Source organism: Hippocampus bargibanti, linkage group LG09, assembly GCF_051943395.1.
Source record: "Hippocampus bargibanti isolate YZ-2025 linkage group LG09, ASM5194339v1, whole genome shotgun sequence".
NCBI classification, from domain to species: domain Eukaryota; kingdom Metazoa; phylum Chordata; class Actinopteri; order Syngnathiformes; family Syngnathidae; genus Hippocampus; species Hippocampus bargibanti.
In genome coordinates, this window is record NC_142742.1 from 3574389 (window position 1) to 3601819 (window position 27431).

At 40.2% G+C, this 27431-nt stretch overlaps 1 protein-coding gene across 3 annotated transcripts; it reads right to left on the reverse strand.

The window, feature by feature from the left end:
• Position 1: 1 nt before the first annotated feature.
• znf106a (zinc finger protein 106a) lies at positions 2 to 27268 on the reverse strand. 3 transcript variants are annotated; one of them, XM_089005038.1, is made up of 21 exons: positions 27146 to 27268; positions 25930 to 26050; positions 25723 to 25784; positions 21953 to 22147; positions 18069 to 19613; positions 16546 to 16915; positions 15287 to 15356; positions 14599 to 14753; positions 13759 to 13819; positions 12643 to 13492; positions 11534 to 11571; positions 11333 to 11448; positions 11125 to 11259; positions 10112 to 10228; positions 9792 to 9983; positions 9656 to 9718; positions 8688 to 8807; positions 7345 to 7416; positions 7178 to 7249; positions 5570 to 5713; positions 2 to 5280 (listed from the first exon to the last, which is right to left on the reverse strand). In XM_089005038.1, exons 2-21 carry the CDS (start codon positions 25981 to 25983, stop codon positions 5230 to 5232), a joined length of 4482 nt encoding a protein of 1493 aa, XP_088861164.1. In that variant the 5' UTR covers positions 25984 to 26050; positions 27146 to 27268; the 3' UTR covers positions 2 to 5229. The 3 variants fall into 3 exon arrangements, with proteins under 3 accessions (XP_088861164.1, XP_088861163.1, XP_088861165.1); XM_089005037.1 differs by having other exon boundaries at positions 2 to 5474; XM_089005039.1 differs by lacking the exon at positions 7178 to 7249 and having other exon boundaries at positions 2 to 5474.
• Positions 27269 to 27431: the final 163 nt, after the last annotated feature.

Here is a 27431-nt window from a genome sequence, read left to right on the forward strand (position 1 = left end):
GTGTCTTTTTTTATTTCTTTTATTGCTGTATAGCAAAAGGGATAGGTGAAGTCGCATGGGTTTCATCTTGTGAATAACACACGACTTCTTCAAGTAGTTCAATATGCAAAACATTGTCGATAACAAAACAGAATGAACAACGTGAGATCGTATAGTGGTTATTTACAGAAAAACAGAATACAACACAAGTTCACTGTTATTTACATGGTGTCCCTGAACGCATCGCATGCGAGACGGCAACCAACGACGCGGTGCTTCGCATAATGGCGGCACAGTTCGACACGCTACTAACACTCGCGGCCAAATGAAACACGACACAAGAAACGAAATACAGTACAATAAAACCGAAACGAAACAACCATTACCTACAACACAGTATGGCAAAAGCGAGAGGTGAAGTCGCATGGGTTTCGTTCTGTGAATAACAGCGCAAAAAGAAAAGCACAACTGCTTCAAAGTTCCACTCGACAAAACTTGAATTAAATCACGATACAAAAAGTAATCTGGATTCAAAAGGAATCGGGGAACTAATTAGATAGACTAAACAGTACAAAAGGGGAAATAAAATAAGATATTGTCATGAAAATGCGAATTAATCCAGACCAACTGAGAACTGCGACTCACCATACGACTTCTCCAAGTAGTTCTGAGAACTATGGGCGGGACTTCGTACCATACTGTGTGCCGTCGAGTCACTTCCGTCATAATGTAATAATCTTCATGCACAACTCCGTTACGCTCCCATCCCACCAACACATTTTTTTCTATTTCGTATCATTCTGTCATCACCCCCCCCCCCACACCTTTTCCCTTCATTTGTATCTATTCTACTGCGACCAATTTTCCTTCCTGCCATCTTTTTTTTCCACTCAGGCATCACACGTCCACAACGACCCCTTTTGACATCCGTCACCATACCTCACAGAGCCTCATACAGACACTAAAAGCAAAACCTCGAGTCGATGAAGACTCACAGTGGACAAAGTTGTCAAACGATATTTGTTTGTTCTTCCCGTTTTAGTTTCCCCTCGGTCATTGAAGAAGAGAATACGGCTATAAAAGTTTGGACTTTAGTTGTTGTGATTTTTGCTATTTAAGGCTTTGGTCAAATGAGTGTAACGCATTTTATCCCCTATCAATATACAGTGATACCTCGGTTAACGAACCCCTTGGCTTACGAACTTTTCGGTTTACGAACGTTACATTTATGAAAATTGTGAAAAATTGTGAGTGATGTGACGTTCGCGAACGAGCCTGTTCTTCTAACAACAAAATGGCAGCCGACTGTTTTTATCCTCTATTCCCCGCCCCGTGATTGGTCAAGAACGCAGCGGTGAGGGGGGTGGTTTAAACATTAAAGAGATAGGCAGACAACAGTGAGAGAGTTTCAACTTTGACATTTCAAAGGCAAAGTGTAGACTGCAAGGTTAAAATATCCCATCGAGCAGGCTCCACAAACAACCCGCACAAGCCATCTGTACACTTGATGCAAAAAGCTATCAAGCCAACTAAACAGAATACAATTGATGAGGAACTAGATAAAATTATCGCAGAGAAAGCACCTACAAGGGATCATTCCTCAAGATGGTGAAAGAAGAAGGTTACGTTCCTCATCAATTGTTTAATGCTGATGAAACCGGTCACTCCATTCCGTCAAGCCATCAACGAACATCATAAAGGTAAATAAAAGTACTTTATTATACAGTACAGTTTATTTCTTTAATTATAATACCATAGCACATTTATTATACATGAAATAAGGTATATTTTGGCTTAGAAAATTAGAAAGTTGAAAATTATGTTTTATGGGGACCCGGGAACGGATTATTCTCATTTTAATGGTTTCCTATGGGAAATTAATTTTTGGGATACACACTTTTCGCCTTACACAATCTGTCTGGGAACCGATTAAATTCATAAGCCAAAGTATCACTGTATCAGTATATGTTTTAAGTAATAAGATTGAGAATGTTCACAAAGCGTTTTGGCAGGAGACCCCTGCAAAGGCCATCTTTATGTTAACAATGTAATAAAATTATATTTCAAGGCTAATACTTGCAAGTCGATGTGAAATTGAACAACATGATATTTTTTTCATTGGTATATTTCATAATGTACACACTTTGGGCGGGGTTGTGTCGTCTGGATTGTGTGTGCGCGTGTGTGTGTTTAATATTTAACTCATTCACTGCTATTCACAAATTGAAAATATGACGTAGAGCGTCATTCCCAAATTTGGTCTGGTTTAGTTTTTTTCATGCCTAGGTGCCGATAAAGCGCTGGCCATGGCCTCTGGCAATGTTTTTTTCCCTTCCACAAGGTGGCAGAATTTCCCTTTTTTCCCATGTTAGCGCTTTGTTCCAGCGTCAGCTTTTGTTGACGCGCTATATAAAGTAATATATATGTATTGCAATGTATTTTGGACAGCCGCCCTAATTTCAAGCTCATATAACTCCATACTCATATAATTTAGGAATGTACTTTTTTTCTGAAAGGTGTAAGGTTATTATTATTATATGGCTATCTAGCTGGCTAGCTATTTATTGAACGATGAATGCCTAGCTAGCTAGCTATTTGCTATCTATTTGTTATTTATTATCAATTAGCTATCTGTTGTCTGTCTATCTGGATGGCTATCTATTAGCTGACTGGCTATTAGCTATATGGCTATCTATCTAGTTAGCTAGCTATTAGCTAGCTGGCTCACTTTCTATCTTTGAGTTACTTGCGGGTTGAGTGAACGCGCAGAAAAACGTATCCTGTGACTGGAAAGTCACCTTGAGTTTTGAAAGGTGCTTATAAATTACATTTATTATTATTATTGTTATTATAAGGTTTCTAACACTGTATTGAATGTTTATGTAGTCCCAAAACTCAATATTCAGTGGGTCAATGCCAAAAACCCTGGCACTGTACTGGACGCATTTTCACACGTCTGGCAGTGAATTAGTTAAATAACATATACAAATCAGACCATCTATTGTGTTGCATGATTTTAATATGATTACATTTCTTTTATTGCACAATTAAAAAAAAAATCTGGTAACATAATCAAGAAATTGGAAAGACACGCCGGAGATAAACGCCGTGTTTTGCTTCCTTCCGCCATAAGCAGAAAAACATATAGAATATACAACGGTGAGTGAGAATTGAGGTTTAAAAATTAATAATCACAATGTTTTTGTATATATTTTTGTATAAAATCGGTACTTTCATTGTGAAGTGATGTGTTTATGGCATGGGAGATAATTTCTTCCTACTACTCCATCTAACACCTCCGCCGACACGCGCCTCGTCTCCTCCTCACGTCACCACAACGTTTATATATTAATACATTGGAAGTATGAAAAATGCAATTTTGCAATGTATTCCTTCCCAAAACAGCCAGAATCAAATTCTAAAATTTGCTATATAAAATAAAGAGCTATTTATTTATTTATTTATTTTTTTGGGCCCGCGCTGACGTCACGAGACATTCATCCAACATATTTCCAGGCCGTAACTTTTTGTTTTCACAGCAGAAAACAAAAGAAAAAACGGCCACACGACACTGCACCAAAATCCTTCAAATATCTTCAAAAAACTCTGAGCAACAAGGAAAACAAAAAAAACAATTTGGTAGAGAGCAGGCTCAATATTTCAGACGACATATGCCACTCCGTCAAAAGATTTAGAGGTTAAGCTTCTTAAACACTAAACAACATTACTATAAACTAGTGATGTGACGTTCGCGAACGAGCCGGTTCTTACAGCCGGATCTCTGAAGTGAACGAACGGTTCCTAACAAAGAGCCGGAAATGGAAGCATACTTTTTTTGCCCTCTATTCCCCGCCCCCGGTCTTCGGTTAAAGCCGCACGTGATTGGTCGATATCCGTGGTAGAGGAGGGAGGGGAGAATTACAGACACACGCAACAGTGAGGAGAAGGGGGGAGGGGGGACATTAGGGTAGACAGGTGGACAAATGTTATCACATTATGCTGTTATTATTATTCAATTATGATATTTTTTACTAGTTGGTATGATAGCATTATTGATAATGAAAAGCAAATTAGTGACAGCTGATCATCAGACCAGGGAAAGTGAAAGTTAGTGGATGCTCTCTGTGCACATATAAAGCCATATAAATAAAAATATTTGATATAGTGTATTTTATACATGAGTAATTTGTTTTTCACATAATTTTACACGATTTTTGGTAGTTAATTTAAGCAAAAAAAAAAAAAAACAAAAAAAACACTGAGGAGCCATTTGGGAGCCATAAGAGTCGGATCTTTTTAGGGAGTCGAGTCAAAAGAACCGGCTCTCTGAAAAGAGCCGGAATTTCCATCACTACTATGAACTGATACCAAATAAGAGTGTCTGAAATTCATGACAAAAAGTTAGCGGACACCATGGCAGACAACTCTAAAAAGTTGCCTGCCCCACTTGAAACACAATAAGACGACTAATCGCAATTTTTGCGAAGTATAAAAGATTTTTTTTTAATTAAGGAAGTACCAAACACAAATGCTCCCTTGCTTAATTTATGGTAAATATCCCTTCCTGAAGATTTTGCTCCAGTTGTCGTTTGTTGTCATGGTGCACAAGCCACGTGGACTCCTCTTTCTAAGCGCCTTTCAAAACTCTCAAGTACACTTTACAGTCACGGTATAGTCCGAACCACAAAACAGGCTTCTGATTGGCTGCCGTGCCGACTAACAAACGAATGTTCGTTAGTCAATTTACATACTCGGCATGGCAGCCAATCAGAAGCCTGCTTCGTGCTTCGGACTATACCGTGACTGTAAAGTGTACTTGAGAGTTTTGAAAGGCATTTAGAAAGAGGAGTCCACGTGGCTTGTAGCGGTTTGCTTGTAGCTTTTGCTTTATTGAATACAGCAAATGTTTGACTTGAAAAAAGTTTTTTTTTCTTGAAGAAGTTGTCGGCCACCCGGGCAGAGACGTTTTGAAAAATGTACGCCTGACATGAAAGTTGTACGCCCCGGGCCTCTGGGCTGACGTTATTTCAAACACTGCAAATAAACCAAACAAAACTCAAAAAGTAAACAAACAAACCCAAAAAAAGACTATGAGGCTAACAAGACAATTCGTAATGGAGACTGCTTTATAGAACCTGCAGCCGGTTTTAAGTAAAATGTAACGAAAAAAAAATAATTCTTAAAAGGATGGTGCAGTTACTCACAAAGACACGTCACAACATCAAAAATTTCCCATGCCATTCAGTGAGGCTACCGGATGCAAATGCACGGCGTTTCCTCTCTCGGCGGCATTGACATTTCCTTGACAAAAAAAAAAAAAAACAAACAAAAAAACGTGGTCAGTGCAGTTTGGTCAATGCAAAAAGACGAGTGGGTGAACGTTGGATTCCAACATAGAACGCTAAGGTCCCAAACTTCCGCCCAATATGGGAGACGGGAACTCAAAGCTCCGGTTGGGCCTCGTCGGTGTGTTTCTGCACATGTGCGAGCATGGCCTGAAAAGACAAGCCGCGCTTGCCGTTTGTGACGTGGAGAGAACGGATGATGATGATGATGAAAAAAAAAAAAAAAAAAAAAAGAAACCTTTTACCTGCTTGGAGCCATTGCGAGCGCTGAAAATCTCCTCGCAATCCTGCCAGCGACATCGCAGCGTCTGCTGGTTGGCGGCGTGGTCGGCGACCGCGTGCTGCTGAAGGTGCGCCATGACGCCGAAAACCCGCGAGCAGCCCTGCCACTGCGGATACAGCACACGATAAATACACAAACCAGTAAATGAATTCATATGTGAATAAATAAACACATACATAAGCAGCTACATGAAAAAAGGAATAATAATAACAATAATAATAATAATAATACATTAAATTTATAAGCGCCTTTCAAAGCTCTCAAGGACACTTTACAATCACAAAACGGAGACATAAATAAAACCACAGATAAAAAAATTCTCAATAAGAACAGGAGATGCAATAAAAAAATAAGTACTTAAAAATAAGTACATAAAAAAATAAGTATATTAAAAGTATTATTATTATTATTTTTATTATACATAAACAAACAATAAATAAATAAATTACTAAATATCTAAATAACTACAAGCTAACTAACGAAAAAAATAATTAAATATGTGAATAAATAAATAAATACATAAGCAGCTACGTGAAAAGACGAATAATAATAACAATAATAACAATAATAATAATAATAATAATAATAATAATAATAATAATAATAATACATTGAATTTATAAGTGCCTTTCAAAGCTCTCAAGGACACTTTACAATCACAAATAAATAAAACCACAGATAAAAAAAATCTAAATAAGTTGCGGAGATACAATAAAAAAAACAAGTACTTAAAAATATAAGTATAGTAAAGGTATTATTATTATTTTTTTTATTATAAATAATCAAACAATAAATAAATTACTAAATATCTAAATAACTACAAGCTAACTAACTCAAAAAATAATTAAGTAAATATGTGAATAAATAAATAAATACATAAGAAGCTACGTGAAAAGACGAATAATAATAATAATAATAATAATACATTGAATTTATAAGTGCCTTTCAAAGCTCTCAAGGACACTTTACAATCACAAATAAATAAAACCACAGATAAAAAAAATCTAAATAAGTGCAGGAGATACAATAAAAAAAATAAGTACTTAAAAATAAGTACATAAAAAAATAAGTATAGTAAAGGTATTATTATTTTTTTTTTATTATAAATAAATACATTACTAAATATCTAAATAACTACAAGCTAACTAACTAAAAAATAATTCAGTAAATATGGGAATACATAAATAAATACATAAGCAGCTACATGAAAAGATGAATAATAATAATAATAATAATAATAATAAATTTTATTTATAAGCGCCTTTCAAAACTCTCAAGGAAACTTGACAATCACAAAACGGGGACATAAATAAAACCACAGATAAAAAGTTATAAATAAGAACAGGAGATACAATACAAAAATAAGTACATAAAAAATTAATATATTAAAATAAAAAAACAAAATAAAAAAAGTATTATTATTATTATTATTATTATTATTATTATTATTATTATTATTATTATTTCCCTGTCTGGATAACTTTTTTTCTCATCTCCTTTCAACCACTTCACACATTTGAATTATATCAAACCCCAATTTAAAATTCATTAAATAAAAATGAAATCAAACCCTGCAACGGTAGTTCTGCATCAGGTCGAGCTCGACGGCCTGCACGCTGCCGTCATAGCAACCAGTGTAAATCTGAATTGGGGGCAAAAAAAAAAAAGGACAACAAGATGCGGCGACCATTTTTGAAAAGTTGTCTATCTAACAAGCCACAGTGTGTGATGACTCACTTTGTTGTGGTGTACCGCCATGCTCGTAACCATGTCTGAATGTCCGGTGTACACCTGCAGCTGTTCTCGAGACTGTAGAGGGTGAGGATAAAAAGAAATAAACAAATGGATAGATAACCAGATAGACAGACAGAAAGATAGCTGTCAATCGAGCTAGCTATCGAACGAGCTAGCTGTCTATCAAGCTAGCTATCGATCTATTGAACTAGCTGGCTGTCTATTGAGCCAGCTATCGAGCTATCGAACTAGCTAGCTGCCTATCGAGCTACCTATTGAAATAGCTAGCTGTCTACAAAGCTAGCTATCTGCTATCAAGCAATCTAGCTGTCTTTTAAGCTAGCTATTGAGCTATCAAGCTGTGTATTAAGCTAGCAATTGAGCTATCAAACTAGCTAGCTGTCTATCGAGCTAGGTATTGAGCTATCAAACTAGCTAGCTGTCTATTGAGCTAGCTATCAAATTAGCTAGCTGTCTATCGAGCTATCGGATTAGCTAGCTGTATATCGAGCTATTGAACTAGCTAGCTGTCTATCGAGCTAGCTATCGAGCTATCAAACGAGCTAGCTGTCTATCGAGCTAGCTATCGAGCTATCAAATTAGCTAGCTATTTATCAAGCTAGCGATCGAGCTATTGAACTAGCTAGCTGTCTATCGAGCTAGCTATCGAGCTATCGAACTAGGTAGCTGTCTATCGAGCTGTCAAACTAGCTAGCTGTCAAACTAGCTAGCTGTCTATCGAGCCCTCAAATTAGCTAGCTGTTTATTGAGCTAGCGATCGAGCTACTGAACTAGCTAGCTGTCTATCGAGCTAGCTATCGAGCTATCGAAATAGGTAGCTGTCTATCGAGCTGTCAAACTAGCCAGCTTTCTACCGAGCTAGCTGTCAAACTAGCTAGCTGTCTCTCGAGCTCTCAAATTAGCTAGCTGTTTATCGAGCTAGCGATCGAACTATTGAACTAGCTAGCTGTCCATCGAGCTAGCTATCGAGCTATCGAACTAGGTAGCTGTCTATCGAGCTATTGAACTAGCTAGCTTTCTACCGAGCTAGCTGTCCAACTAGCTAGCTGTCTATCGAGCTAGCTATCAAACTAGCTAGCTGTGTATGGAGCTTGCTATCAAACTATCTAGCTGTCTATGGAGCTAGCTATCGAGCTATCGAACTATCGAGCTATCGAACTAGCTATCTAGCTATCGAACTAGCTCGCTATGTATCAAACTAGCTCGCTGTCTATCGAACTAGCTATAGAGCTATCGAGCGAGCTGGCTAGCTAGCCAGATAAATATAATTGGTCTCAGGGAAGCATTCGCAATTTGCGATGGCAGACGGGGTAAATCGGCAAGACCTGTATGTCGTAGATGCGGACTTGCTTGTCCAGGCAGGCGGTCACCATCACCTTCCCCACGACGGTGACGACGGTGACGGCGTGACTGTGGCCTTTGTAGACGCGCATCAGCTCGCCGCTCTAAATGGTAAAAGACTGATGCTTTAAAGGACAACCGACACCTCCGGACAACTTGCGTCCATAATTTGTAAAATCACTTCAAATGACTTCTACTGAGGGCATTTTACAAAGATTCCACGGCATATAGTGATATTTTACGTTTTAAGACTTGCGCTGAATATTCAGGAAGTCTTGTTTTCGAGTTGATGACGATGCCTGACGTGATGTCACGGAGGGAACGCCCCTGACCGACAAAGTGACACACAATGCATTTTGGGTACTTTTATTGTCGGAAAACAAGTAACACGCATAAAGAAAAGTGTAAGTTTACACAAATTCCTAGAGGGCAAATCAGCCATTTTCAACAGAGCTTGTGCGCCATCTTGTGCATTTTCTGGGCGCTACATTGGAGTCCAGACGGCTCGAATTGATACAGACGGATTTCTTTAATCGATTGCAAACATTTATGCTTTCCTCTTCAGAACTATTTGAATGATATTCATAACTGGATGAGTAACAAGAAAGCATCTTCTCCAAATCTGAACTCTCTGAAACCATTGTTTTGATTCTGGAGCAAGGCAGTTTGTGAAGGAGTATCCTGGCGTGACATCACGAACAAAGGGGCGGGATTTTCTGACCCCCCCCCCCCAGTTTCGAGCTCATTTTGTGGCACTTTTTCTCTTGGTGTTTTGCATTTGACTAAAAATAGCAGCCTGCGTGTTTTGGGTATATTAGATGCTATAAAACATTGTTCTGATGTCAGTTAGGAAACCAAAAAATGGTGTCGGTTGTCCTTCAACACTCTCTCCTGATTCACTTGCTAATGACGCAGCACTAGGATATTGTAAATCACCCAAAAGTGGACTCACATGGATGTTGTGTGCAAAGACGCACTGGTCACTGGAGCCGCTAAACACTAAGTCGTTCACAACCTAAAAACACAAACTTTCATGTAAACAGCTATAACATCAGTACGTGTCTTGCCGGAAGACGGCCTTGGCACACCTGAAGGCAAAGGACGGTCTTGGTGTGTCCTTCCAGCGTGCGCAGCAGTAGTCCGGTCTTGGCGTCGCGTACGCTGATGGTGCTGTCATAGGAACCTGCTAGCAGGATGCGGCGCGTTCCCTCCTGCGACGTGGCCAGGCAGCTGACCGCCCGCGGCGCGTGGCATTCAAACATGTCCTGCTGCTTGTTGGTCTGTGACAGAGGTGAAAAAAAAGTAGTCACGCTTTGTACTTGAGTACAAGTAAAGACACTTGTGTTAAAAAAAAAAAAATACAGTTCAAAGTTCTACTTTGTAACTTTCCACCATTTACGCTACTCACCATAAGATCAAAAGTAACCACGGTGCCGTTTGCCAGACCGGCGTAGAGAATCTTCCATCGATTATGGAGGCAAAGGACCCGATCGGCCATATTGAACTGCTGCTCTAATTCCTGCGTCTGCAAGCAAGCACAAAAGCACTTTAATGAAACATTTAAAGGACAACCGACGTCTCCGGACAAGTTGTGTCCATAATTTGTAAAATGGCTTCAAATGACTTCTACTGAGTGTATTTTAAAACGATTCCACCGCATATAGCTCTATTTTACGTTTTAAGACTCGCGCTGAATGTTCAAGAAGTCTTGTTTTTGAGTTGGTGACGAGTCCGTACGTGACGTCACTAGAGGAACGCCCCCTGACAAAAAAAGACACATTGTAGCAGTCCTTCCATCACGTCAATGTATTTTGCTGTATTGTTTAGTCTGAAAACCTTGTGTTGCACCCAAAATCCGCCAGAAGAGGGTGTCCAAGCTCCATATAAGGAATTTATCAGCCTGTGGAAATGGAAGTGGCCACAGGAGGTCGCCATTTTGTGCCTCTTTTTGGGTGAGACATTTCTCCCCAATGTTGCCTCAAAATGGCATGGAATAAATTATTTAATCAATTGCAAACATGTATGCTTTCCTCTTCATAACTATTTGAATCATATTCATAACTGGATGTGTAACAAGAAATCATATTCTCCGAATCTGAAGCCATTGTTTTGATTCTTCAGCAATGCAAGACGTCTTGGCGTGACATCACGAATTGGGGGCGGGACTTTCTGAAAATGCCCAATTCGCAGTTCCATTTTTTGCAGATTTTGGACACTTTAAGTCATTTTTATTGGTGTTTTGCATTTGAATAAAAATATCATACTGCGTGTTTTGGGTATTTTAGATGCTATAAAACGTTTTTCTGATGTCAGCTAAGAAACAAAAAAATGATGTCGGTTGTCCTTTAAAATAACATTATTCAGTCAGTCAAGTAAAACAAAATAAGACAGTGAAATAGCGTCCCTTCATTTTTTTTCTACCTTTAAACTATAGCAGCGTATGGTCTGGTCGCTGGAGCCCGAGTACAGGCGGCGCTCCATGCAGGGGGCGGCAGACACTACCAAGCAGCTCACTTTGGACGTGTGTCCGGAAAATACAGCAACGCATTTGTGAGTCTGCAAGAGACGGAGAATGAAAATCTCATCTGCATTCTGAAACGGAATAATTGAAGATTTCTTCGGCGCCCACTTTCAAGTCGAAGGCTTTGATGGTGCGGTCCCCAGAGCATGTGTAGAGCAGGCCGTTGTGGATCTGCATGCCGTTTATCGCCTCCTGGTGGCCCTCAAAGATGCCAGACGACGTGTCTGTCAAAACCAACACACGTTCTATTACCGAGAGGGCAAGTCAAATGATAAAAATTAATTTAGTGTATAGAAAAAAAAAACTTACAAGAAGAACTGCATGTCATTTTAGAAAAGGGCAATTCACTGCAGAAAGAAATGGAGGACGACAGTTTTAATTACGCAATGTGTTGAAAAAAAAAACGGCTCTCAAATTTGCCATCAAATTTCAGTCATGTTCCTACGGCATCGTAAAATAAATACAAATAAATGAAATAAAATATCACAAAAACAAATAAATGAAATAAAATATCACAATACTGTTATACCTTGGCTTACGAACTTAATTGGTTCCCAGACAGTGTGTAAGACGAAAAGTGTGTATCCCAAAAATTAATTTCCCATAGGAAACCATTACAATGAGAATAATCCGTTCCCACGTACCAATAAAACATAATTTTCTACTTTCTAATTTTGACGGCTTGATGGAATGGAGTGGCCGGTTTCATCAGCATTAAACAATTGATGAGGAACGTAGCCTTCTTCTTTCACCATCTTGAGGAATGATCCCTTGTAAGTGCTTTCTCTGCGATAATTTTACCTTGTTCCTCAACAATTGTGTTCTGTTTAGCTGGGTTGATAACTTTTTGCATCAGGTGTACAGATGGCTTGTGTGGGTTATTTGTGGAGCCGGATTGATGGGATATTTTAACCTTGCAGTCTACACTATGCCTTTGAACTATCAAAGTTGAAACGAGTCCGAATTTCACTGTTTTCTATCTATTTTATCAATGTCTCTCTGTCATCTGCCTGTCTCTAATTTTTAACCCCTCCCCCACTGCTGCGTTCTTGACCAATCATGTGGCTTTAACCGAAGTCCAGGGGCGGGGACTAGAGGACAAAAAAAGAGCCACGTACCATTTGCTTTTTTGGAGAACGGCCTCACTCTCTCTCTGCCTGTAACTCCCCCGCCCCTTACTGTTGCGTTCTTGACCAATCACGTGGCTTTAAGCGATGACTGGGGGCGGGGAATAGAGGACACATCACTCATTGTGGTGCTCCGTGTGTATCGCGAAATATAGTTTGTATGCCAAGGTCAAATTTTCATAAATTTAACGTTCGTAAACCGAAAAGTTCGTAAGCCAATGGGTTCGTAAACCGAGCTATCACTGTTTGTCAAAATCAGAATGTCAGGCTCGTTTTCTGTCAAAGTTTCACCTCTCAGATGATTTACAGATGTCCATGTCGCTCGTGGAGGTGACCTCATTGCAGCCCAGCTCGCTTCTGTACAAGGTGGTCCCAAGCGGCTCCTCGAAGGTTGCGGCCATCTCCATTTTTACCTCCAACTCCTGTTTGCTAGGCTTGACGTCTTCCTCCATCAAAACGTCCCCCCATCGTGGTAGCGAGGAGGTGCTAACTTGAGTGCTGCCGCTACCACTGCTAGCCCTCCTCTGCTGTCGGGACCACCTGGGCCTGGAGGCCTCGGCATCCATCTCGGTATCGCTGCTCTCGGGCAGCGTGTTGCTGTGAGCCTTTTCTAATACCTTCCTCTTCTTCAGCTTCCTAACTCGTTTGCCGCCGCTCAACTCCGAGGGTGAACCGGGTGAAGCGTTTGGCGCTTGGGGTATCTCGAACATCGGCGAGTGCGAGCGATCGACGGGGGGGCTCAATCTTCTGGACGTCAATAGCTTCACATCATCTTTGGAGTCGTGGAGGAAGGTGGCTTGAACGGGTTTTACGGTGGACTCGACCAATCCTGACGGACTCCGGGTAGCGCTTTCAATTTTGTGCATTTGTTCAGACTTGATTTCCGTTGTGGTTATGAACTCGGGGCATTTTACATGGTCCAAAGGGTCCGACTCGTTGATGACTCGCACAGGGGACAGGCGCTCTTGCTTGATGGCGACGGCACCAGAGAACAACGGTGGGGGCGAAGGGCTATGACCAAGAGCTACGATGCTAGCTAGAGAGCACAAAGGAGCCACAGACCCCGGTTCTCTTTCTAAGGGGTCCGTCTTCTCCTGTTTCAGGTGGATGGGATGTACTTGGGCCACCTCCGTGTTGTTCGCTTAAAAGAAAAAAATAAATGTGCATACATTGAGAAACTGTAAAGCTACAGAAAAAGCTGAGATTTAGGTAATGTGATACACTGCTCCAACATAGCATCATGCTAAATTGCTCAGGGTAGTTTAGATTTTTTTTTCCCCCCAGTAAACGTGCATATCCTAATTTTGATTGTCACACCTTGATGTTTTATCGCAAGGCTGTAACGGATTAACAACATTTCCATTGAGTTCTATGGGGAAACATGATTTGCTCAGAAACAAGACAGACCTTGCATCCCTTTTAATAACTCGATTCGTTTTTCTCTGAGTGTGCTCATCTCGGTGGTAATCTGAAAAACAAACAAACAAAAAAAAAAACAATACGTGAACAGTGTAGACAAGCAGGACATGCTTATTTTTGTTGGATATGGCAGCTTACAAGTGAGGATCAAAATATTTAAAACTATAAAACGGAGCATTCGCTTCGTTAGAGGATCGGTGGATAAAAATATTAGACTCTCTTCTTTTCATTAGTTAATTCCTAAATTTTGTGAGTTATATGAGCTTGAAATGAGGGAGTCTGTGCAAAATACAATGCAATACTGTACATGCATATTGATTTATATTGAGCTTTAACAACAGCTGAAGCTGTAACAAAGCGCTAACATGGACAAAAAGGCAAATACTGCCCCTTTGTGGAAGTGAAAAAAAAAAACATTGCCAGAGGTCTGACCAGCGTTTTATCGACCCCCACCCCCGCAAGAAAACGCAAAACCCAAAAAAATTCGGGAATGGCGCTCAATGTCACACTTTTCAATTCCTGAAAAAAATCTGGGAATGGCAGCAAATGAGTTAAAATTACTATTATTTTATTTCATCATATCTTTATTTATTATTTATTGCAAATTTCCCCATTGTGGGCCGATTAAAGGTTTTCTGATTCTGATTATTAATTTATTTATTTTATTTATTTGTATTTGTTTGTATGTATTTGTGTACATTTGTATTTATGTATGTATTTATGTATACATGTATACATGTATCTATTCATTTATTTATTAACGTATTTACTTTTTAAAAAAATGTTTATTCATCTATTTAGTGATGTATTTATCATTCTAACGTCTACCTGCTGTTTGGCCACCATGGCTCTCTGCATCTCCATGTAGGCGACATCCAGTGCCGCCCGCGCTTGGACCAGTTGGGTTTCCGCCGTCTGCAGCGAGCGACTCAATTCCTCCTCCCGCAACGACACGGCCAGCAGCTGGTCGACATGTAAGCGATCTGCTTCAACATCGAAAAAAAAAAAAAAAAAAAAAAAAGAAAAATTATGCGCCGCAAATCTTGTTCTTAAGTCATTCACTGCCAGACGATGTGCAAAAAATGTGTCCACTCCAGTGCCAGGGTTTTTGTCATTTTCACTTAAATTCAAGGACCCACGGTATATTGAGTTTTAGGACTACATAAAGATTACAATACAGCGTAAGAAACCTTATACTCTCTTCTTTCATTAGAAAAAAAAGAGTTAATTCCTAAGTTATATAGGTCTGGAGTTATCTGAGCTTGAAATGGGGGCGGGTGTACAAAATGCAAATGCTGTCCTCTCGTGGAAGTGAAAAACATTGCCAGAGGTCTAACCAGCTCTTTATCAGCACCCCCCCGCAAGAAAAACCAAAACCCAAAGAAATTCGGGAATGATGTCCCACGTCGTATTTTTAATTCCCGAATAAATTCGGAAATGGCAGCGAATGAGTTAAACTGATTTCAAGAAAACAAATGGCTCATTTTGTGTTTCATTCTTCATTGTTACTTCGAACCTGTTTTGGATTTGGTCTTTCTTCTTTTGTTGTCTTGCTCCATGCCGGAAGGCTCTTGGCTCTGAAGATCCTAAAAAATAAATACATTAATAAATAAATAAATAAATAAATAAATAAATAAATAAATAAATAAATAAACAAGTAAGTAAGTAGGAAGCAAGTAGGAAAGTAAGTAGGAAAGTAAGTGGGTAAGTAAGTAGGTAAGTAACTAAGTAGGTAAGTAACTAAGCAAGTAACAAAGCAGGTAACTAAGCAAGTAAGTAGTAAGGAGTAATTAAGAAAGTAAGAAAGTAAGTAAGAAAGTAAGAAAGTAAGTAAATAAGTAAGTAAGTAAGTAAGTAAGGAAGGAAGGAAGGAAGGAAGGAAGGAAGGAAGGAAGGAAGGAAGGAGTAAGAAGTAAGTAAGAAAGTAAGAAAGTAAGAAAGTAAGTACGTAAGTAAGTAAGTAAGTAAGTAAGTAAGTAAGTAAGTAAGTAAGGAAGGAGTAAGAAGTAAGTAAGAAAGTAAGAAAGTAAGTAACTACGTAAGTACGTAAGTAATTAAGTAAGTAAGTAAGTAAGTAAGTAAGTAAGTAAGGAAGGAAGTAAGGAAGTAAGGAAGTAAGGAGTAAGAAGTAAGTAAGTAAGTAAGAAAGTAAGAAAGTAAGTAAGTACGTAAGTAAGTAAGTACGTAAGTAAGGAAGGAGTAAGAAGTAAGTAAGAAAGTAAGTAAGTAAGTAAGTAAGTAAGTAAGTAAGTAAGTAAGTAAGGAAGGAAGTAAGGAAGGAAGGAGTAAGAAGTAAGTAAGTAAGTAGTAAGGAGTAAGAAGTAAGTAAGAAAGTAAGTAAGAAAGCAAGTAAGAAAGCAAGTAAGCAAGCAAGTAAGCAAGCAAGTAAGCAAGCAAGCAAGCAAGTAAGTAAGCAAGCAAGTAAGTAAGTAAGCAAGTCAGTCAGTAAGTAACTGAGTAAGTAACTAAGCAAGTAAGTAAGGAAGGAAGTAAGGAAGGAGTAAGAAGTAAGTAAGTAAGAAAGTAAGAAAGTAAGAAAGTAAGAAAGTAAGTAAGAAAGCAAGTAAGCAAGCAAGTAAGCAAGCAAGTCAGCAAGTAAGCAAGCAAGCAAGTAAGCAAGCAAGCAAACAAGCAAGTAAGTAAGTAAGTAAGCAAGTCAGTCAGTAAGTAACTGAGTAAGTAACTAAGCAAGTAAGTAAGTAAATAAATATTTTTTTCTAGCAGACCGTGACACCTTTTTCCAGGTCGCATTCCACTCAACCGTTGTGAACTCACCCCTGGCGTTCTTCGCTTCTTCGCCGTTCCCTGTCCGTCCGTTTCCTCAACTCCGTTGCTTTTCTTCTCTGTCTTGAAGTCAGTTCTCCATAACGCCTTAGCTTTCTTTGACATCACTTTATCCGCTCGCTTTTGAGCTTCCTCCACAGCGAGGTTGAGAATCTGCTCCGCGTCGGACCGACCGCCGGTCTCCTTGACGACCGGCGAGCGCTCGGAGGGCGGAGCAAGGCTACTCTCGGAGAGGGAGCGTTTGCGAGAGGTGGCGGGAGACGAGATCTCCATTAGCGACTCCCAAGGAAAATTCTCCAGCATCGCCATATCGTCCTCCTCCTGGCTTTGGTCTTCGTTTGGAACCATTTCAATACCGAATCTATAAATGGACACTGAGTCGTTAAAAGTTTGGGCGGGAGAGAGCGAAATGGGTTAAACAGATTTCTACATGGCAGTCATCGAATCAATCCTGTATTTTTCCATCACGGTTTGGTGCGTGGCCGCCACAAAAATGGACAAAATCCGACTTGGACGAACAGTTAGGACGGCGGGAAAAAAATCATTGGCACTGCCCTACCCACTCTCGAGGACTTGCACACTGCAAGAATCAAGGGCGCGGAAAATCCCACTGGACCCTGCGCACCCAGGTCATCACCTTTTCCAGCTACCCGATCCACTCGCACCAAATCCAGCAGACATTTCAGCAGCTTCTTCCCCGTAGCCGTTAACTCGCGAATTGTATTTTATTCATTGTATTCTATTCACAATTGTATTTTATTTATTATTGTATCTGTGCTTTTCTGTGACTGTAAAGTGTCCTTGGGAGTTTTGAAAGGCGCTTGAAATAAAATGTATTATTATTATTGGCTATCTATTAGCTACCTAGCTGGCTATCTATTAGCTATCTATCCAGCAAGCTAGCTATCTCTTGAATATCTATTAGCTATCTATTGGCTGTCTAGCTAACTGGCTATTTATTAGCTATCTATCCGGCTAGCAAGCTATCTTTTAGCTAGATGGCTATCCATTAGCTATCTATTAGCTATATGGCTGGATAGCTAGCTATTAGCTATGTATTAGCTAGCTCGCTAGCTTTCTATCTATTTGAGTTATTCCGGGTTGAGCGTGGCTGCCGCTGCTCACCCAAAGAAAAAAATGATCCTGTGACTGTAAAGTGAGCTTGAGGGTTTTGAAAAGCGCTTAGAAATCAAATGTATTATTATTATTATTATTATTATTATTATTATTATTATTATAAAAAATAACCATAATCTAACTGTAGAGTGCCTGCTTGTAGTTTTGCAGAACCCTGTGGAACAATATCCTGTCGCTCCAGCTCTGAGCTCACTTGAACTACTGTCTGCTTGATACTCTGCACATTTTTTCACAGTTATTCCAGTGAGGTACCAGTTACACTAAGAAATTTGATTAGATGAGCCTTCATTAGTGTCCTTCATACTTATTTGTCTTTTTTATGATGATACTAGTGCAGCGTGGTCTACCAGAGACTGGTGTGTTCTACAAAATGTTACCTTGGCATTCCTTTCCCCTTGTCTTGCTTCTTGCGCACTTCCTGGTACACCTGGTCCCAGTTGACTTTCCGACGAGACCCCGAGGTACTGATGAGCTGCCGTACAGTTGGCTTGAGTCCAGAGTCCTTTTCTGTGTCCGTCCGGCGCGACCCGCTCAGGTTGCGGATGCGCCTAGCGCTGTGGAGGTTGGGTTCGTGGTTGACCGTCTTGGCTTTGGTGCTGATGTTTTTGAGAACGGGAGGTAGGTCGAGTTTGGACAAGCCGGATGTTTTGGCGCAAGAACCTGAGGCGTCTCCCTTGGTGGTGTTAACGTCTTCTGCTTTCTTCGTGGCTCTGTCAAGATATGGCGAAGTAGGAGTTTCCGTCTCGTTCTCCGGGTCGTCACGTTTTGAGGCAACGGGCAATGGGTTCTTAGCGCTGGAGGTGCTGACTTGTAAGGACTGGAGGAAGTGGATGTTCTCCGAAGAAGATGCGGAGATGTTTTCTTTCGCCGGACAAGACTGAGAACTCCGGGACTTTGATTTCTGTTTAGTTTCGTTCTGCATGCGGTTCTTATCCTTCTTCTTTGTAACTGGACACGGGATTGGGTCCTCCGGCGGTTCCTCGTCTCCGGGCGTTTTTGGCCGGGGGTTGTCCGAAGAGCTCCTCCTCTTGGACCGGCAGGTTTCTGGTAGCTTTGGTGCTCGCGGGGGTCCAACGGGAGGGGTTCTGATTCTTTGGGGTTTCGGATGCACTTCGGCTTGACTGTCAGAAGGATCATCTGTGTTAGGTTCCAATCGTTTACTCTTCAGTGCCTCCTTTCGTTCCTGCCCGGAGGTGTTGGATCCTCTGGTCTTTTGTTCCTTACTTTCGGGCCCTTTTGGGGGTTCTTCTTGGCTGGGGAGGGCATCCTTGGCAGGTAGAGACTCTACTGTCTTGTTGAGGAAATAAGGAGACCAACGAGAGCTTGTGTCCAGTTTTGGGTTGCCGCCAACGCTCTGTTTACCACGTAGCCTACAGTTGGTTGTTGGGTTTCCTTGACTCCCCCACAGCTCATCAGTCCTGTTTTGAGGAGACCTCACAGGACTGGAAAAAAACTGCGGGGGCGGGGGGTACGTCGCAGAGGGGTTGTTGTACCTCATCTGGTGCTTATTTCCTGGGAACTGGGAAATATTATTCATGCCATAGATACCGTAGCTACTTCCTTGGTTACTGAGCCAGGGCAGTCGATTGGGGTTTGGAAAGGCGCCGCCAGAGGAACCCAAGGGACCGTCTTGCGAGTAGGACCGACTGCCTTGAAAGTTTCCCGACCCCCATCTCTGGAAGTTGGGAGGAACTTGAGCATGCCAGGTGGCGCTTTTTCCTTGCGTGATGCCATTGGAGGACGGCGAAGATGCCCGCGGGCCTCTCCAATTGGATTGCGGATAATTCCAGGAGAAGCCATACGACAGACCTCTGTCTTGGTGGTAGTGTTCTTTGGCTTGCTTTATCCTCTGCTGGATCTCCCTTTTTTTTGCTTCAGCCGATTCCTGGACCAGCTTAGCGGCGGCTGCCTCCTTTTCTTTGCTGCGGAGGCAGCCCAGATAAATTAGACAGGAACTAAAGAAAAACATACGAAACGACAGTGACGGCGGTCTTGAGGATTTGGACTGGCTTAAAGGCAAACCGGTGGATTTCTAGGCTTCTATCTTAGTACCGAAAACCCCTTTCACGCAGGTCATTGAGGATGGCTTTTTCAAGGCGTAATGCCAAGAGTCGAAAGTACTGATCAAGGATTGAAGTCCACCTGAAAAATTTGACGTCTTCCGATAGCATCACACCGATTGTCGTCCTATCTTTGCGTAGTGCTTAAGGCACCAACAGTGTGAAAGGGGGTATAAAATAATATATAAAAGACCACCATCGCACTAAGACCCATTTCTGTTTTTAGGTGCAGATGTGAAATTGGAGTCTGGTCCGGATCGGACTGAGGCAGCAGCTGAAAGAAGCCTGCGAGTGGTCATGATAAGAATGTGACTATAGATAGCACGCGACCCCATCGTTCAAGGGCTTTACAGTCAGATTCAACGGTCAAATACAGTAGCCGTTTTTGGTGTTAGCGTTCAAGGTAAGGATTATGAAATAGGTGACCCATCATCGCCGTTGAGTTTGGGTAAAATGAGAAGTAGAAAGCAGGAACAGTAACAGTGAACTTCTGGGGACGGTCGATGAAGGTAGGAGTGTAACACAGAGGCTAAATTAGGCGTGGGAAGCTGTTCCGACGGAAAATGACGCCATTATAACTATAATGCAATGGCACATTAGTCCATTCTTTCTCTGTTTTTTTCTTTGATTGTGAGTTTAGATTTTTTTTGTTTCTGGCATTTTCCATTGAAAATCTGAGCAAGCTATGTAGCCGAAGGGGTGGTAAGAAAAATATGCAGTGCAGGTCGTATAATGGCCACTGGAATCTTTGGTCTTTGACCATTTAAATTAGTCTTGTTTGATAGCTTGATTTAAGTATTTCTGAATTAGAATATATTCCCGTATTTCTTTTTTTTTTAAAATTGTATTTACTTCTTAAAAAAGAATATATAAAATGTATAATTTGTAACAAATTCTTTTAATACAGACAACCTGAAATGTTTCGGCGAGTACTTCCCCCTTCATCATATAAAAAAATATATATTAAAAAAATCTATAGTGCAAACAACACATTTTTGTAAACAAAATTCAAAATATACATATATTACAAAAATAAATGCATATATTAATTCATTCACTGCCATTCCCAAATTCGTCGGAAAACTACGACGTGGAGCGCCATTCCCGGATTAATTCGGGTTTTGGTTTTTCTTGTGCGGTGTGCCGATATAGTACTGGTCAGACCTCTGGCAATGTTTTTTTTCCCTTCCACGAGGCGGCAGTTTTTTCCCTTTGTACATTCGCCCCCATTTCAAGCTCAGATAACCCATATAATTTATGAATTAACCTTTTTTTCTGATGAAAGAAGAGAGTGTAAGGTTTCTTACGCTGCATTGAATGTTTATGTCGTCCTAAAACTCCATATTATGTGGGTCCTGGAATTTGAGTAAAAATGACAAAAACCCTGGCACTGGAGTGGACACATTTTTGCCAGAACCGTTGATTAATTTAACTCATTCACTGCCATTCCCAAACTTATTCGGGAATTGAAAATATGACGTGGAGCGTCATTCCTGAATTTGTTTGGGTTTTTGTTTTTCTTGCGGTGAGTGGGGTGCTGATAAAGCGCTGGCGAGACCTCTAGTAATGTTTTATTTATTTCCACAAGGGGGCAGCATTTCCCTTGTTTCCATGTTAGCGCTTTATTCCATCTTCAACTGTTGTTAAAGCGCTATATTAACCGATATTATATTGTATTTTGTACAGCTGCCCCCATTTCAAAGTCATATAACTCCAGAATCATATAATTTAAGAATTACAGTAAAGTCTCGTTATATCGATATTCAAGGGAGTCCGAAAAAATATCGATATAACCGGGACTATCAATATATCCGACCCTGTTTGCATGTAATTTTCTCTGTGCGTGCATAGAAATAGTATCGATATAACCGGAACTATCGATATATCCAATATCGATATAACAAGACTTTACTGTAACTCATTTTTTTCTGATGAAAGTAGATAGTCTAAGGTTTCTTACGCTGCCTTGAATGTTTATGTCGTCCCAAAACTCCATATTATGTGGGTCCTGGAATTTGAGTGAAAATGACAAAAACCCTGGCACTGGAGTGGACACATTTTTGCACATGGTCTGGCAGCAAATGAGTTAATATTTCTCATTAAGATGATTTCTTTTGTATCCAAATTAGACATCTATTTTTTTCCTAAAAATAGCAAATCTATTATTTCAGAAAGAAGATATAATTTCCTTTTTTTTTTACCGTATCTGCTCTTTCCTCTTTTGAACCAGCTCCACCAGCGTCTGGTCAAAGTAGTCCTCGTCACGATGGATGCTGCCGGGCGTGATCTTTATCTTCTCCACGTTTTGCTTGTGCGCGTGGCTGGAGATGTGTCCGGCGTAGTCGGTCAGGCTGACCAGCGACACCTTGCACACCCGACACTCGTGGCCGCAATCCCTGTCAGGGAGAAGAGGCGACAAAGGGCTCTCAATGCTTCCTTCGGGCATTTTGGCGGCGGGCTAATGTGCTTTGTTGGATGTCTGGGGAGAGGAGAGTACTCAACAATCCCTCGCTATGTTAAATTATTATCAAATTCTCTATTTGTTGCAGATCAGGAGGTCACTAACTTCATTTTTTTAATGTAAAAACATTTAAAAAATTAACAAAAACAACATAAAAAAATATCTTCCTGATCCATAAAGTGTGCGGGTCCCTAGTTGGTCATAGGTGGAAGCAGACGGGCCCCGGGAGGCACGCTAAAGGAGCTAGCCGAAGCTCGAAGACCCCCCCCCGGATTAGGGTTTGGTCATGATGGCGCCCGCTGCATTCTGAGAGCTCGCCGCGATGGCCGTTTTGGAAGTATCCGAACAAGCCCTGACCCCTCCCACCAGCACGCCGGCAGACAAATGTCCTTTTCATCTCGCTGACCAATCCCAAGCAGCGTAATTGGAGATGGCAGCTGATGGCTACTTTTGATAGCTAACCTCTACCCAAATATGTCATCAGTGTCCTCCCATCTTTTTTTTTTTTTACGGCTGTTCTCTCACCCCTTGAGCACTCTTCCGCTGTTGTTCGCAACTGTTGTCACCCCGGGACTCACATTTTCCTTGTCGGGATACTATGTCGCGACCTACTTTTAGTCAGAAATGTTTTTTTTTAATGTATTGCTTTGCATAAATTTCTGTTCTCTAACAAGGAGTTAAAAAGCAACATTCTGAAAATATCCCGGTTCATTGAAAGGACAACCCATACCATTTTTTTGTTTCTTAACTGACATCAGAAAAACGTTTTATAGCATCTAAAATACCCAAAACATGCACACTAATATTTTTAGTCAAATGCAAAACACCAATAAAAATGACTCAAAATGTCCCAAAACAGCCACAAAATGAGCTTGGAACTGGGGAGATTCAGAAAGTCCCGCCCCCTTGCTGGTGATGTCACGCCAGGATACTCTTTCACAAACTGCCTTGCTCCAGAATCAAAACAAAGGCTTCAGAGTTCAGATTCAAAGAAGATGCTTTCTTGTGACTCATCCAGTTATGAATATGATTCAAATAGTTCTGAAGAGGAAAGCATAAATGTTTGCAATCGATTAAAGAAGTCCTTCCGTATCAATTCGGGCCGTCTGGACTTTCAATGTAGCGCCCAGAAAATGCACAAGACGGCGCACAAGCTCCGTTGGAAATGGGCTGATTTGTCCACTGGGAATTTGTGTCAACTTACACCTTCTTTATGCGTGTTACCGCAATTGGCTGCGACACACGACGATTCACCATTGCATTATTTATGTAGTTTTCCTTCTAATTTCGCCATCAACATGATGTTTTCAGACAATAAAAGTACCCAAAATGCATTGTGTGTAACTTTCTCGGTCAGGGGCGTTCCCTCCGTGACGTCACTTAAGGCATCACCATCAACTCGAAAACAAGACTTCCTGAATATTCATGCGAGTCTTAAAATGTAAAATACACTAAAGTCTCGTTATGTCGATATATCGATAGTCCCGGTTATATCGATACTATTTCTATGCACGCACGGAGAAAATGACATGCAAACAGGGTCGGATATATCGATAGTCCCGGTTATATCGATATTTTTTCGGACTCCCTTGAATATCGATATAACGAGACTTTACTGTATAGCTATATGTGATGGAATCTTTGTAAAATGCGTTCAGTAGAAGTCATTTCAAGTGATTTTACAAATTATGGCTGCCGCTGCTCACCCGCAGAATAAATATCCTATGACTGTAAAGTGTCCTTGAGAGTTTTGAAAGGAGCTTGTAAATGAAATGTATTATTATTATGATAATGATGATGATGATAATGTGATGATGAAGATAATGATAATGATGATAATGATAATGATGATGATGATGATGATGATGATGATGATGATGATGATGATGATGATACTGATGATGATGATGACGATGATGATGATGATGATGATGATGATGATGATGATGATGATGATAGATATCATTTATAAGCGCCTTTCACAACTCTCAAGCTCACTTTAGTTTTTACCCTGATTATCATTACAAAATATATGTTGTACAGTAAAGTCTCGTTATATCGATATCGGATATATCGATAGTCCCGGTTATATCGATACTATTTCTATGCACGCACGGAGAAAATTACATGCAAACAGGGTCGGATATATCGATAGTCCCGGTTATATCGATATTTTTTCGGACTCCCTTGAATATCGATATAATGAGACTTTACTGTATTTTCTAACTGGCTACCTCAGATTTTTTTTACATTTTTTAAGTAACTCTGAATGACTCGCCCCTAAAAGGGTCCTTGACCCACTTTTGGTGTCACGACTGACTAGTTGACCGTCATCGCTTTTCTGCACTTTGGTCTTATCACTTTTTATCAGCTCGGAGGGGTAAAAATATTCAACATAGACGCCTTGGCATACTTTTGTCGAAAAGTCACGAGCCAGTTGCCTTTTCTATCTACCATCCGGCCGAGCTTGAGTCCAAATATACGCGGCACAGTTGGAACAGCTGCAAAACTCAGCACAAGCCCTGACAGGCACGTGCCAGTGCGTGACTGTGCTTTACGGTGACCCACATTCAAAAATAAATAAATAAATATATAAATACATGAATAAATAAATAAAAGGCCTGTTTCAAATGCATAAACAATATCCAATCATGATCCGATTCATTCCAAATAAGGTAGAGTGAACGTTGGCACGAATGGCTGCCGCTGCTCATCTGCACTCAAAAACAAAATCCAGTGACTGTAAAGTGTCCTTGAAAGTTTTGAAAGGCGCTTAGAAATTAAATGTATTATTATATTATATGACTCCAATTGCAAGATTATTTTTAAAGAGGGCCAGCAATGAATCTTTGAAGCAACTGATTGATTATTAACTCATTCACTGCCAGACGTGCAAAAAATCTGTCCACTCCAGTGCCAGGGTTTTTGTCATTTTCACTCAAGTTCCAGGACCCAGAGAATATTGGGTTTTAACACTACATAAACATTCAATGCAGCGTAAGAAACTTGAGACTATCTTCTTTCATCAGAAAAAAATGAGTTAATTCCTTAAATAATAATACATTATATGACTGGAGTTATATGAGCTTGAAATGGGGGCAGCTGTACAAAATACAATATAATATTGGTTTATACAGCGCTTTAACAACAGCTGAAGATGGAATAAAGTGCTAACATGGAAAAAAGGGAAATGCTGCCCCCTTGTGGAAAGGAAAAAAAAGACATTACCAGAGGTCTGGCCAGCGCTTTATCAGCACCCCACTCATCGCAAGAAAAACGAAAACCCAAACAAATTCAGGAATGACGCTCCACGTCATATTTTCAATTCCCAAATAAATTTGGGAATGGCAGTGAATGAGTTAAATTAATCAATTTATCGAATTAATCAATTAATCGATTTATTTGCACTTTGCAGATCAAACAACAAACTATATCTTAATCAGACTTTGTGTTTCTTTATGCATTCTCACATTGAAATAATGTCATCATTTGTCAATAAAGAGACCTTACCGCCCTTTGAACTTCTCCAATTCGCGATGGTGGAGCATGCTTCTCAAGTGTTCCTCCATCTCCTACAGAGAGACAAAATAAAAAATAGAATTGACCCAAGTCACTGTCGCATCACATATTTTGCCCCCTCCTTCGCCAAATTAGCAATGGTGACAGAATGTTGATATTTAAAATTGAAAAATGAAGTATCTTTAGCAATTGAAGTACCTTCTTGGAGGCATGGACCGTCTCGCAGACGATGCACTTCCTGTCTCTCGCCATCTTGACTGAAGCACATTTGAAGTGAAATATACCAGCTGTCCCCAACCACCGGTTAGCAGCTCAGTCGCTATAAAAAAAAAAAAGAAATGACTGTATATTGATATCGATCAACTTCTTCTCCTTTTAAATGTAACTCGGTCACAGATTCAACGTTTTGAAGTTAATAATTGAAGGACAAACTATTGTACAACAATCAAGTGTTGACGCAGTTATTCAAACTTTTGCTGTTTTAAATTCTTTGGGACATTCGTAATATATTTTTTGAACAATAAACTGCTGATTGGTTAGTTTCTGAATTTTTCCTGCCAAATATTGACATTTGCATGGCTCTAAAAATCGTTTTTTTTGTGAGAAGGTGTACCAATATGTCCCTTGTCAGATTTTTGTTTGGTAGTGGGTTAAAAGTGCTTTTAGTTTAAAATATTTGGCTCGATAAAGGTTGCGAAGCCTCGCATACGTAAAAATGAACTACGTAATATGAACGCGACGTGACATACGTAAAATGAACGCGACGTAATGTGCCGTCACTGTATCAATGTTTAAACACACTAGGGAGAAGAAACAAAACAATTACAAACCTTTTTTTTTCTATCATTCAGTTTCGGAATGTAAAAATGCTAAAGTTTAAAGAGTCGTAGAATCTAAACACAGTATCAATATTTAACCCCACGCCCCCAAAAAATAAACAACAACAAAACTGCGGATCCTGCATGTGTTGTTAGTTTGCTGAAACACGCGTTTTGGGACGATTTCGTTCAAATGGGAGTCTTGTTTAGATAAAGTTGATAATTGATTTACTGCCTCGGAGCACAAAGTTCGTCACTTCCTTTACATTACGGATATTTGTTTATTAGCACCCTTATGCTATTTCCAGTGTTTTGTGGACAAACACTAGCTGCAGTACGCACATAATGCACATAAAATGAACAATCAAGTGACCCAACCTTCTCCGAACAATACAAGGCAAACAATAGGATATGTACGATCATATTTTCTTGTAATAATCAGCAAAACTAGGCTAGTCCCAAATTAGCATGCTAGTCACCGTAACTAAGGTAACGCCAGGTTTTCATGAACGCAACATAGTCATGCAACGATCGAAAGTAGCCAAATATAAACCTTCTCACTCATATCAAGTTTAAAAACGTGGTTAATTTGCTACCTTTATGACATAAACGTAAGACCGGGGCTCCACATTTTATCCACCATCGCGTTCGCAGTTAACAACATCCTCCAACAGCGAAGAACGATTCCCCAGCTTGTTGCACGGCAAACGGAAGCTCGGTTCAACTCGAGTCTGAACAAAAAACAAATTCGAGAGTTTGGAGGGGGGGCGAAGAGAATAGAATTACGTATTTTCTTACAGAGTTAATCTGAGTAAAAATCGGAAAATTTCTGTTGGTTTGTGAATGTCTTTTTTAGGATTCGGTTATAATAAAATAATGGCA

Excerpts from the sequence above, each read along its gene's own strand:
- znf106a (XM_089005037.1), bottom strand. The coding sequence starts at position 25,983 with ATGGCGAGAGACAGGAAGTGCATCGTCTGCGAGACGGTCCATGCCTCC. Across the intron at positions 16,916-18,068 it reads AAGGGGAAAGGAATGCCAAG|ATTCGGTATTGAAATGGTTC; the intron begins GTAACATTTTGT and ends GTCCATTTATAG. Across the intron at positions 8,808-9,655 it reads TCTTTGCACACAACATCCAT|AGCGGCGAGCTGATGCGCGT; the intron begins GTGAGTCCACTT and ends TTTACCATTTAG.